The following is an 11,519-nucleotide window of genomic DNA, read 5'->3' as shown; positions in this document are numbered from 1 at the left end:
GGTAAGAAAACTAATTATGTGCTCCTTCCAGACATTGTTCAGAAGATCAGCGTAGTTTGATTGAAAAGTGGATTGGAGAAGGGAAAACATATAAAGAAGTGCAGAAAATGATAGGCTGCTCAGCTAAAATGATCTCAAATGCTTTAAAATGGCAACCGAAACCTGAAAGACGTGGAAGAAAATGGAAAACGACCATTCAAATGAATAGAAGAATTGCCAAAATGGCAAAGACTCAGCCAATGATCAGCTCCAGGAAAATTAAAGAAGATCTAAAGTTACCTGATACAATTAGAAAAACGCCTATGTGAAGCCAAACTATCATCAAGAAGCCCTACAAAGTCCCATTGTTTAAAAAAAGACGTGCTGAAGAGCTTGCAATCTTCATTGACTGGCCTAAAGAGAAATGGTGCAACATTTTGTGGACTGATGAAATCAAGATTGTTCTTTTTGGGTCTAGGGGCTGTAGATCGTTTGTCAGACGACCCCCAAACACTGAATTCGAGTCACAGTACAGTGTGAAGCTGGTGGCACAAGCATCATGATATGGGGATGTTTCTCATACTATGGTGTTTGACGTAGTTGGCCAGCTTATATATTGAGGTATATTGACAAACAATCCCTATTTTGTTTAAAGGGTAAGGCATTTTTAGTAGCTTAAAGGAGAAGGAAATTCCCTGGGTGCAAACCCCCCCCCCTTCCTGGCCTACATGTCCCACCAGGCAAATGCCCCATACTTGTTACTCACCCCTCTGCGCAGAACCAGTCCACGGAATTCACAGACGCCATCTTCTTCCAATCGGTCTTCTTCCTGCTTTGACTGGCGTTTTTGGCGCATGCGCAGTAGGAGCAATTCACCGGTACGGATCTACTGCGCATGCATTGAAATCGGAAAACAGTGACTTTTGGCGCATGCGCAGTAGATCCGTACCGGTGAATTGCTCCTACTGCGCATGCGCCAAAAACGCCAGTCAAAGCAGGAAGAAGACCGATTGGAAGAAGATGGAGCCTGTGAACTCCGTGGACTGGACCTGCGCAGAGGGGTGAGTAACAAGTTAGGGGCATTTGCCTGGCGGGACAGGTAGGCGAGGGGGGGAGGAGGGAGGGGGGGTTTGCACCCAGGGAATTTCCTTCTCCTTTAAGCTCTTCTATGAAACACTCTGGAATCTCTTGTATGTAACACTCTGGAATCTCCTGTAACACTCTAAAATCTCTTGTATGTAACACTCTAGAATCTCTTGTATGTAACACTCTGGAATCTCCTGTAACACCCTAGAATGTCTTGTATGTAACACTCTGGGACCCTTGTTACAAACAGTGTAGTGGAAGGGGCTGCCTCGGGCTTCAGAAATCTCCTGCAGGTGTTTGGCATCCATGTTTCTATTGAATGGCTCATTCAGTCCTTCTGCTTGTCTGATACCAGTGTCAACGGGGCTGCCAGCCTGGGACATGGAACAGCAAAGAGTTTCCTCTCGGAATAAATGCAAAAGAATTGGAACGTTGTCTGAATGTCATTTTATTGAATAAAAATCTTGTCGTTTTCCATTTATAAACAAGAACCTCAGCTCATGCGCTATGTACAATATGTATGGCACATTATATATAATTTATTAGGCATTGGAAAATAAATACAAGCATTAAATACAAAATTCTGCAAGACCGGAAGTGTCTCCATTTCTAATAACCGAGGAAGAAGAGCCAAGCAGTAGCCCTTTGTTCACAACTAGACCTCCCCCTAACACAATGATTTTCAGACCATCCTTGCAGTTAAGGGGTTAAACAGATTTCTGGCTAATGGATCTCCAGTCCTGGTCCAGCAGAAGGAAATGACTAGGAGCAGACAGACTGAAGGCACGGTCAGTGGGAGATGCTCAATACAGGCTGAAGAGGGGAAAATACAATTACAATAAGGGCTCTTACTGATGAGTGGTTGAAGCTGTGCTCCCCAGCGTTCCATTTTTCTGCGTTCAGCCGCAGGGGAGCGCAGGAATAGACGAATTAGGTTTTTTTCAATGGGGCTGTACTCACACAGGTGCCTGTAGGTGCCGAACGCAGGTTGAGACGCAACATGCTGCATTTTTCCTGCGTTTGGCGCCTACGTGAGTACAGCCCCATTGAAAAAACCCTAATGCATCTATTCCTGCGCTCCCCTGCGGCTGAACGCAGAAAAATGGAATGCAGGGGAGCGCAGCTTCAACCGCTAGTCAGTAAGAGCCCTAGCAGTTCAGATTTTGTGTTCACATGAAATTCCCTCACCGTGTGAAAAACCCACAACAACCTAATTTATTCAGTAAAATCAACAATTGTCTCCCTGATTCCTAAAGACTTCCACCATTTACTGCTTCAACTGAAGTGTTCCTGGAGTTTAGTAAACCAAAGTGACCATAGAAGTGACTAGTGGGCTTTGCCAATCACGTGCCTGATCCTTGTGTGTCATTTGCACTGAGAAGCGTCCTTATGTCTGACAGTCATCACATTAGCAGCCTATTTACTCCTGTGTGCAACAAAGAGTTAAATGTTTGTCTCTGATAATTTAGCATAATATAATAAGGGATTTTGTTAAGAACCATTAAAGGGCACATGGATTCTGTTGTATTGTGACCGGCAGAGAATCCAGCCCATGTCCCTCCCAGGATGCTTCTTGTCCTACATAGTGTTACCAAGCCCAATATGGCTGCACACTGGGTGCCAGTTACATTCACAGTAACGCTAAAGAAAGTAACAGTGAAAACTCAGCGTTAAATGGCAGTGGCTTCACTTGTGCAAGGAATGTGGTGACCCCTCTATATCCAGCTCCTGGCATGAGCACTGCTTTGCTATTTGTAACAACTTTCTGTGGTTTGCATCCTCCATAATGATGTATAGAGCACCAGCAAGTCACATAGCACTTTATGATAAAACAGGCATCTGACAATACTATAATAAACAGGGGTTACAGAATAAAAGCAATAGGACCTGTGAGCTCTGCTGATTGGATCATGGCAGTATCCATCAAATCAGTTCCCACTTCTTGATAAGTACCAAACTAACATACAGCATCACTTCTTACTGGCATGCAGCCTGGCCTGAACTTATAGCTTGAGCATCAGATTTCCAGGAATAAGAACAATACTTGTCCTTATGTGCAGCTGCAAAAATCAGTCTGATAGCTGCACCACTACACTCCTCCAGAGCCAATCAGACACCACTGCACCCTTCCAGAGCCAATCAGACACCACTGCACCCCTTCAGAGCCAGACACCACTGCACCCCTCCAGAGCCAATCAGACATCACTGCACACCTCCAGAGCCAGACACCACTGCACCCCTCCAGAGTTATTTAGACTCAACTGCACCCCTCCAGAGCCAGACACCACTGCACTCCTGCAGAGCCAATCAGATACTACTGCCCTCCTCTAGAGCCAATCAGACACCACTGCACCCCTCCAGAGCCAGACACCACTGCACCCCTCCAGAGCCAGACACCACTGCACCCCTCCAGAGCCAATCAGACACCACTGCACTCCCGCAGTCCAGACTGCAGTCCCTCAGTTAAAATGGAGTCATTAAATTCCCCATTGGGTTTCTTCATAAAAAAATTGTGCTGTTGAGAAAGTATGTGCTAGTCCAGCCCATTAGCCCTGTGGGATAGAATTACTGAACTGCAAGTATTTGCATTCAGGGGTTTTCTTGCTATATTCGCCAAACCATGCTTGCTTATATTGCATTCATATGTGTAAAGTTTGCCCCATAATAATATATATTTATAGCTAGCAATCCCACAGATGGAAACATAGTTCCTATTTAGCATACATGGCCCTGCATTTAGAAGAACAAGCAGAATTGAACAATAAATGACAGTCTGAGGTCACAGAAAAATGTTTCAGGCAATTGCAGGAGGAAAATGTCACTGAATCTTTACCAGCATAGAAGCCTGACAATAATGGGGTCTCATAATAATGCAAAGGTGACTTTCAGTACTGGGGGGACAGTCAGACGCTGGTGGGTTCAATGTGACATTTTAGCTTTGACTCTGGACTAATAGTTCTAATAGATCTTTAAAATACTGATGTAAGTGTGAAGAGGTCCTGTATATAGAGAGAGGTCCATGCTGCAGTCACTATGCTAAAACATTTCATGCACATTTCCACCATTTCACAAGTGACTTGTATTCTCTCTCCTGCAGAATTGTTCATGTATGGGACAGATGGGCAGCATAGTCACCTGACCAGTAAAAATGTATAAAAAAAAAGGGTAAGTTAAACATCCCATGACATGCGCATCAGTAACATCAGTTAATAATTAAAGAAGGCAGATGGCTTCAGATAAAGGGGATCATTAGTAACTATTATGTAGCACAAGTAAGGGTTATAAACAATAGCAGCCATAGGCCACCTTCATGCGAATGCCAAATGGGCAACCTGGTGCATGTAGTACAACAATGACCTCTCATACAAACATGATCACATGACAGATCCACAAAGTGTATTAAACAAATATTTAATAGAGCCGCCGACCAAGAGGAGGGTTTAAAGACTTTGGCAGGTCACATGTAACATTTCAGCAGGACCACCTTGCTCTGAATTCTTCTGCCGCTAATACTCCCTACGTCCAGTTAGCTCTTAGAAGGCACAAGATTTTCATTGGCTATTGGAATTTTAGCTAAAAGTAAAAGAAACAGACATTAAAAATGCCTAATAACAAATGGCATGAAATCCCATGGATGTCTGTTGCTTTCATGAAACAGGGACATAAAATCTATATGGTTATGGGTAAGGGATCCGTTATCCGGAAAGCCATTATCCAGAAAATTGTGAATTACGGAAAGGCTGTCTCCCATACACTCCATTATAATTAAATAATTCAAAATGATTTCCTTGTTCTCTGTAATAATAAAACAGTACCTTGTATTTGATCCCAACCAAGATATAATTAATCCTTATTCGAGGCAGAATCAGCCTATTGGGTTTATTTAATGATAACATTAGACTTAAGGTACGAAGATCCAAATCATGGAAAGATCCGTTATGCAGAAAACACCAGGTCCCGAGCATTCTGGATCACAGGTCCCATAACTGTACTAGAATAAAATTAACATGTCTCCACACAACAGATCATTTCAGAATAACCACTTCGGTGTAAGTAAAAGGAAGGCTTGTCCCTATAGACATGGTGCCGCAATAGTTAGGCGAGAGGTTTGTACAGAAGACTATATTCGAATTTCTAAGGATTCTGGTGCAGGTTTAGTTGCACAATTACGGTGTCACTAGGGAACAGCATAAATTAGGGCAGAGGCACAAGTGGAGATTCGGGGAGATTAGTCGCCGGGCAACAAATCGCCTTTCCTCATGAGGCAACTTCGGAAAACGAAGAGCTCCGTGTGCCATCCCGCCGGCAATTTAGATTCTTGGCTCAAAAATAGACATTTCAAACAGGCAACGTTCTAGCCGGCCTTCCCGCCGGCTAGAATCTAAATCGCCGGCGGGAAGGCCGGTGAGAACGTTGCCTGTTTGATTTGTCTATTTTTGAGCCAATAAATCACTTCTTTGAGCAAATTAACAACTTCCAGTGTGCTGCAGTAATTATGTTACTTGGATTAAAATTTGGACCCTAGGCAGGCTTGGGTCGTAATACTGTACTAGCACCTGGTACATAGCAGGTACGATAGTAGGTAGAGCACTCTATTTTTGAGTGGATCTGCCCTAACTGGTGGCTGATCTGTCTCTCTACTTTTAAACCCCCCCCCCCCCGAAAAAAAGAGTTGGGGGGTCCACTTTTGACTTACAGTAAACTGAAACTTCACCAACTTGCCAGGGTCCAGCGTTGTTTTCATTTAAAATCTTTTCAAGTATTTGGATCCTTAATGGAAGGTAACGGAGGTGATGGCATGCACATGCACAGAATTGGTGCCATTCTATAGAGGCAGGGGTTCCCGTGACCAAATTTAACTGGAGCATTAAATGCCATAAATCATTACGGTTGCAATATTAAAGCTACATTTAAACCCAGTTACCAGAAAAGTTAAATGGTGCAAGTAGAGAAAGATTATATCCAAGGTTATTGTAGGGCTCAGATATGGAACGCAGGAGGCACCCAATAGAAAAGCAGCAAAATGAATGCACAGGAACATGGTGTTTGCCTTAATTCTGTGTAAAAACAAAATCCTCCAGTATATACGTTTCACTTTGTTAGCAGTCTATTTGTATCAAACAGGCAGGAAATTTAAATTAAATTAATTGGTGGGCTCTGCCTTAAAATGCATAGAACCCTTTTTTACTATCCAAGTACCCACATAGGGCAGCTCTAGGCACTGCATAGTCCAACAGCAATGCTAAATATTGACCCCTTTGCAAGTGCATGCCAAGGTTTTATGACCAAGAGCCATTCACACTGCAAGGATTTGCAAGAAGCATGATGACAATGACCTCAGCCACAAAGGGGTTAACATATTCACAGTTCCAAGCTGGGGGGGAAGGGAATAAGAGTCAATATTATACTTTCTGTAGCAGAAGGGTGCAATCCTCGCTTTTCTTATAGAGGTTTAAGGGATCCTCTTGGACCTTTATACTCTTCAAGTAATGATTCACAATCTTACTGTCCCGTTTGTATTGGTGTGGAATGTTTTCATACGGCTTGAGGTCCAAATCCAGGATGGACACCGAGTGGATAAAACTGGACGTTGTGCTCCTAATCACAGACCTGGGATCCAAGCTGAAATAAGAAAGGAGCTCAGTTAAACAATAGATTCTGCATAGCCACCAACATGGAGTGCATTAGAATAAACAGAATTCCATTCCTCCTTGTCCTTAGGGTGAGGGCACATTGGAAGTGTTAGCTCTACTGCTCTCAGCCTGGCTCAGTTCTATTCTGCATCTCCCTGTACAGACAATCAAAACAGCTTCCTTCTGCGTGTACTACAGGGATCAGACGCGAATATCTGCTTGAAAACACCAAAGCAGATATTTTCTGCTGAACTCCGTGTAGTTATACACAGGTGGAAGCTGAGATTGTCAGTACAGCTACAGGGAGATGCAGAAGGGAGTGGATCTGCTTCTCTCGCCTGCAAAAACAAAAACCATAGGCTGAAAGTAATAAAGCAAGTGTGCCCTCAACCCTAACACATACATACCACACATAAATGCCCCCTGTAACCTTCCAGTCTTCACCACCGAAATCCCATACAGGTAAGCTCCATTCAGAGATCCTAACAGAACTGAAAGCTGCACCTCTACCCCACATACACCTCTATTCTATACATGCAGGCAGAGTTTGGGAGTCCTTTCTAAGCAACTTCATTCACTTCTTCATGATCAAGCCAACTGGTACCTTTAATATAAGCTCTGCATTTTTACCAGCCATGAAGATTTACTTTTCATAACCAATGACTCAAAAAGGCTTCAGCTTTTAGCAAACGTACAGAAGACATTAGTGAGACCATACAACTGGCCAATCCTGTACGGTATCCATGGCCCAAATGTTTGCAATACATGGACAAACAATCCCTGTTTTTTTTAAAGGGTAAGGCATTTTTTAGTAGCAGTATGCACAAAATGTCTCTGTCTTAAATATATTGATAATGGGCTGAGTGCAGAGGACTCTTGTATTTGTCCAAAGGTTTAGGTACCATATGAGGGGATATACATAGTATAGGGCACCTTTCTGATTTTCTCATTTGAATTGGGTCACAGCCATTCAACTGCCTTTGCACCATGGTACAGGGGTACATATATATGTGCTTAGGAGACACTCTTGCCTAAGCAGTGACTTTAAAGGAACAGTTTTGTATTAAAATAAAAACTGCGTAAATAGATGTAAAAATTAAAAAATGTTCTAATATAGTTAAAAATGTAATGTATAAAGGCTGGAGTGACTGGATGTCTAACATAATAGCCAGAACACTACTTCCTGCTTTCAGGTCTCTTGGTTTCCACTGATTGGTTACCAGGCAGTAACCAATCAGTGACTTAAGGGGGGGGGCACATGGGTCATAACTGTTGCTTTTGAATCTGAGCTGAATGCCGAGGGTCAATTGCAAACTCACTGAACAGTTTTGTCCCATGTGGCCCCCTTCAAGTCACTGACTAACTCAGAGTTAGAGAGCTGAAAAGGAAGTAGAGTTCTGTTCTTTTAGACATCCAGTCAGTCCAGCATTTATACATTACATTTTTGGCTAAATAACTATATTAGAAATATTTTATATTTTGCACATACTATCTATTTAGCCAGTTTTTATTTTTTATACTGAACTGTTCCTTTAACAGTATGCACAATTAATACCAACAGGTCAGTGATAATTGTGTCTGGTTTAATAAGCAGTCTTTGTGTAAAGTGACAGCACCTACCATTCTTCCTGTACTGCTGGTGAAAGAGCGATCATGATGGAACAATCTTTAGCAGTCATTGCCACTCGGTACTGCTGGATCTTTATTAGAACAACAGAGGGAAAAGAGCAGTGAGATGATAATGGGACCGTCCAGTTAATGCATTTTATTAGCAAGTAATAATTACTGATAAAATAAGGAGATTTTGTGTATACTCACCGTTAAATCTCTTTCTCTTCAGTCGCTTGGGGGACACAGGAGACAGTGGGGTATAGCTAATGCCACTAGGAGGCAGGACACAACAGAATAAGAAATGTGACTCCTCCTCCGCTGGCTATACCCTCAGCAGTAGGCGGAGCCGGAATCAGTTTGTACCAAAGTAGTACTAAGTAGAGAATAACAACAACTTGTAACTTGAACATATTGACAACAGGCAGTAACATGTCTGACGGACAGAGAAGGGCCTCCATCCGGGAAGGGAAGTCCTGTGTCCCCCAAGCGACTGAAGAGAAAGAGATTTAACGGTGAGTATACACAAAATCTCCTTTTCTCCTTGTCGGCTTGGGGGACACAGGAGACAGTGGGGACGTACCAAAGCTGTCCCCTATCCTCAGGGCGGGAAGGATAGGCCCTATGAGGAAGTAGCCACTGCGGCTTGGAGAACTCTCCTGCCGAAGCGTGCGTCAGATGCCGCAAAAGTATCAAAGTGATAAAATTTTGTGAAAGAGTGGATGGAAGACCACGTGGCCGCCTTGCATAGCTGATCAGCTGATGCCTGGTTTCTGAAGGCCCAAGACGTGCTCATCCCTCTAGTGGAGTGAGCCTTGACCTTGACAGGAGGAACTCGACCTTGTGCCGTGTATGCTCTTTGTATGGCTTGCTTGATCCATCTGGAGACAGAAGATTTGGCCGCTGGTAAACCCTTTCGAGGTCCTGAAGGGAGAACGAACAGTGCATCCGATTGACGAAGTCCTGAACTCTGTGTAGGTAGAATTTGAGGGCTCTGACAGGGTCAAGAGTGTGCAGTGCAGCCTCCTTTGGATTGGAGGGTGACGGGCAAAATGTTGGAACGGTGATCTCCTGATTTAAGTGAAAATCCGACACCACCTTCGGTAGGAAGGAGGGTACAGTGCGGAGGACCGCTCTGTCGTGATGAAAAATGAGAAAAGGTGACTTGCAGGATAAGGCGGTGAGTTCTGAAACACGCCTGGCAGAGGCTATTGCTAGGAGAAAAACGGTCTTCCAGGTAAGCCACTGAAGGGGAATAGAAGCCATCGGCTCGAAGGGTGGTTTCTGTAATGCCTTCAACACCAGCGTCAGGTCCCATGGGGGTGCCGGTGGTCGAACTGGGGGAGCCAGGTGAGCCACCCCCTGGAGAAAAGTCTTGACGTCAGGTAGGAATGCGAGTCTCCTTTGAAAAAGGGCAGAGAGAGCCGAAATCTGGGACTTTAGAGAACCGAGGGAGAGGCCCAAGGCAAGGCCGTCTTAGAGGAACTCCAGCAGATCTGGGACGGAGAAAACTGCGAAGGTCTTCTTGTGACTATGGCACCGGGCTCGGTATGTGGACCATACTCTGTGGTAGGTTTTAGCAGATACTGGTTTTCTGGCTGCCCGCATGGTGCGTACGACTGTGTCTGAGAAACCTTTCTTCCTCAGGATTTTGGTCTCAAGAGCCACGCAGTCAAACTGAGATGTGCCGGATTGGGATGCCGGATTGGCCCTTGTAGGAGCAGATCCGGCCGAAGAGGAAGAGTTCGGGTTCCGCTATGGATAGGTTGAGGAGGTCCGAGTACAATGTGCGTCGAGGCCACCTTGGAGCGATTAGGATTAAGGTGGTGTGCTCCCTCTGTAGCTTTCTGATCGTTCTGGGGATCAGAGGCAGTGGAGGGAAGGCGTAGGCTAGGTTGAAGTTCCAGGGAGCCGTGAGGGCGTCCGCCTCCAGAGCTAGTGGGTCCCGGTAGCGGGCTAGGAAGGTTGGTATTTTTCGATTCTGCCTTGTCGCCATGAGATCGACCTCTGGAGTGCCCCAATGATCGGTTATCTCTAAGAAGATGTCCTCGTTTAACGACCATTCCCCTGGGTCCAGGGTCTGACGACTGAGGAAGTCCGCCTCCCAGTTTTGGAGGCCTGGAATGTAGATTGCTGACAGTTGGGCATGGTGATCCTCTGCCCATTGAAGAATGAGGCTGGCTTCGTTCTGGGCTTTTCGGCTTCTTGTGCCGCCCTGATGATTGATGTAGGCCACTGCCGTGGCGTTGTCTCACTGCATCTTTATCGCTTGGCCTGACAGGTCGCGTTGCCAGTGGGTCAGACCCAACCGAATGGCTCTGATTTCCAACAGGTTGATGGGTAGGGTCCGTTCTTCCTGGGACCACCTGCCTTGTGCTGAGCGTCCTTCCAGCACTGCTCCCCATCCGAACAGACTTGCGTCCGTTGTTAGTAGACGCCATTGGGGTTCTCCCAGATGTCTTCCTATGGACAAGTGTTGAGGGTTTAACCACCAAAGAAGAAACGTCTGGGTTTTGTGTGATAGACGGATCTCCTGTAGGAGAGATTTCCGTTTCCAGGCAGCAAGTATGTTCCACTGCAACTCCCTGAGGTGATGTTGGGCAAAGGGGACGGCTTCTATGGTTAATAACATGACCCCCAGGACTTTCATGCAGTGTCTGGCTGAGTGGGTTGGTTTGACCAGCAGCGTATTCACTAGGGCCTGGAGTCTCACAATCTTGTTTTGTGGGAGGGAGACTTGTTTGGTCCTGGTGTTGAACTGCATTCCCAGGAAAATCATGGATTGACTGGGAACCAGGGACGATTTCTCCCGGTTGATGCACCATTCGAGCTGTTGAAGCTTGGAGATGGAGATCTGTAGGCAGTGTTGTGCTGCCGAGAAGGAAGGAGCTTTGATCAACAGGTCGTCGAGGTAGGGAGTAATGGATATTCCCTCGTTTCGGTTCAGGGCTGTGGCAGCCGCCATGATCTTCGTGAAGACTCGAGGGGCTGAGGTGAGTCCGAAGGGGAGGGCTGTGAATTGGTAGTGTAGGTTTTGGAAGGCAAATCCTAAGTATTTCCGATGGGGAGGGAAAATTGGAACGTGCAGGTAGGCATCTTTGATATCGAGGGATGTCAGGAATTGGCCCTCGGTCATGGCTGCTATGATGGACCTGAGGGATTCCATCTTGAATCTTCGAGGTCGGATGAACCTGTTGAGGCCCTTGAGGTCTA

At 45.2% G+C, this 11,519-nt stretch overlaps 1 protein-coding gene across 1 annotated transcript in view; it reads right to left on the bottom strand.

The window, feature by feature from the left end:
* Window positions 1-5,706: 5,706 nt before the first annotated feature.
* The window catches only part of ippk.S (inositol-pentakisphosphate 2-kinase S homeolog), a 45,105-nt gene continuing 39,292 nt past the window's right edge, over window positions 5,707-11,519 (bottom strand). The window contains exons 12-13 of the mRNA XM_018261283.2: window positions 8,319-8,398; window positions 5,707-6,687 (exon numbers count right to left, since the gene is read on the bottom strand). Coding sequence (XP_018116772.1) covers window positions 6,468-6,687; window positions 8,319-8,398 — 300 coding nt within the window. The 3' untranslated portion in view covers window positions 5,707-6,467. The remainder of the gene's footprint in view (window positions 6,688-8,318; window positions 8,399-11,519) is intronic.

This window comes from Xenopus laevis, chromosome 4S (genome assembly GCF_017654675.1).
Source record: "Xenopus laevis strain J_2021 chromosome 4S, Xenopus_laevis_v10.1, whole genome shotgun sequence".
Taxonomy (NCBI): domain Eukaryota; kingdom Metazoa; phylum Chordata; class Amphibia; order Anura; family Pipidae; genus Xenopus; species Xenopus laevis.
This window is presented reverse-complemented; position numbering and strand designations above follow the sequence as displayed.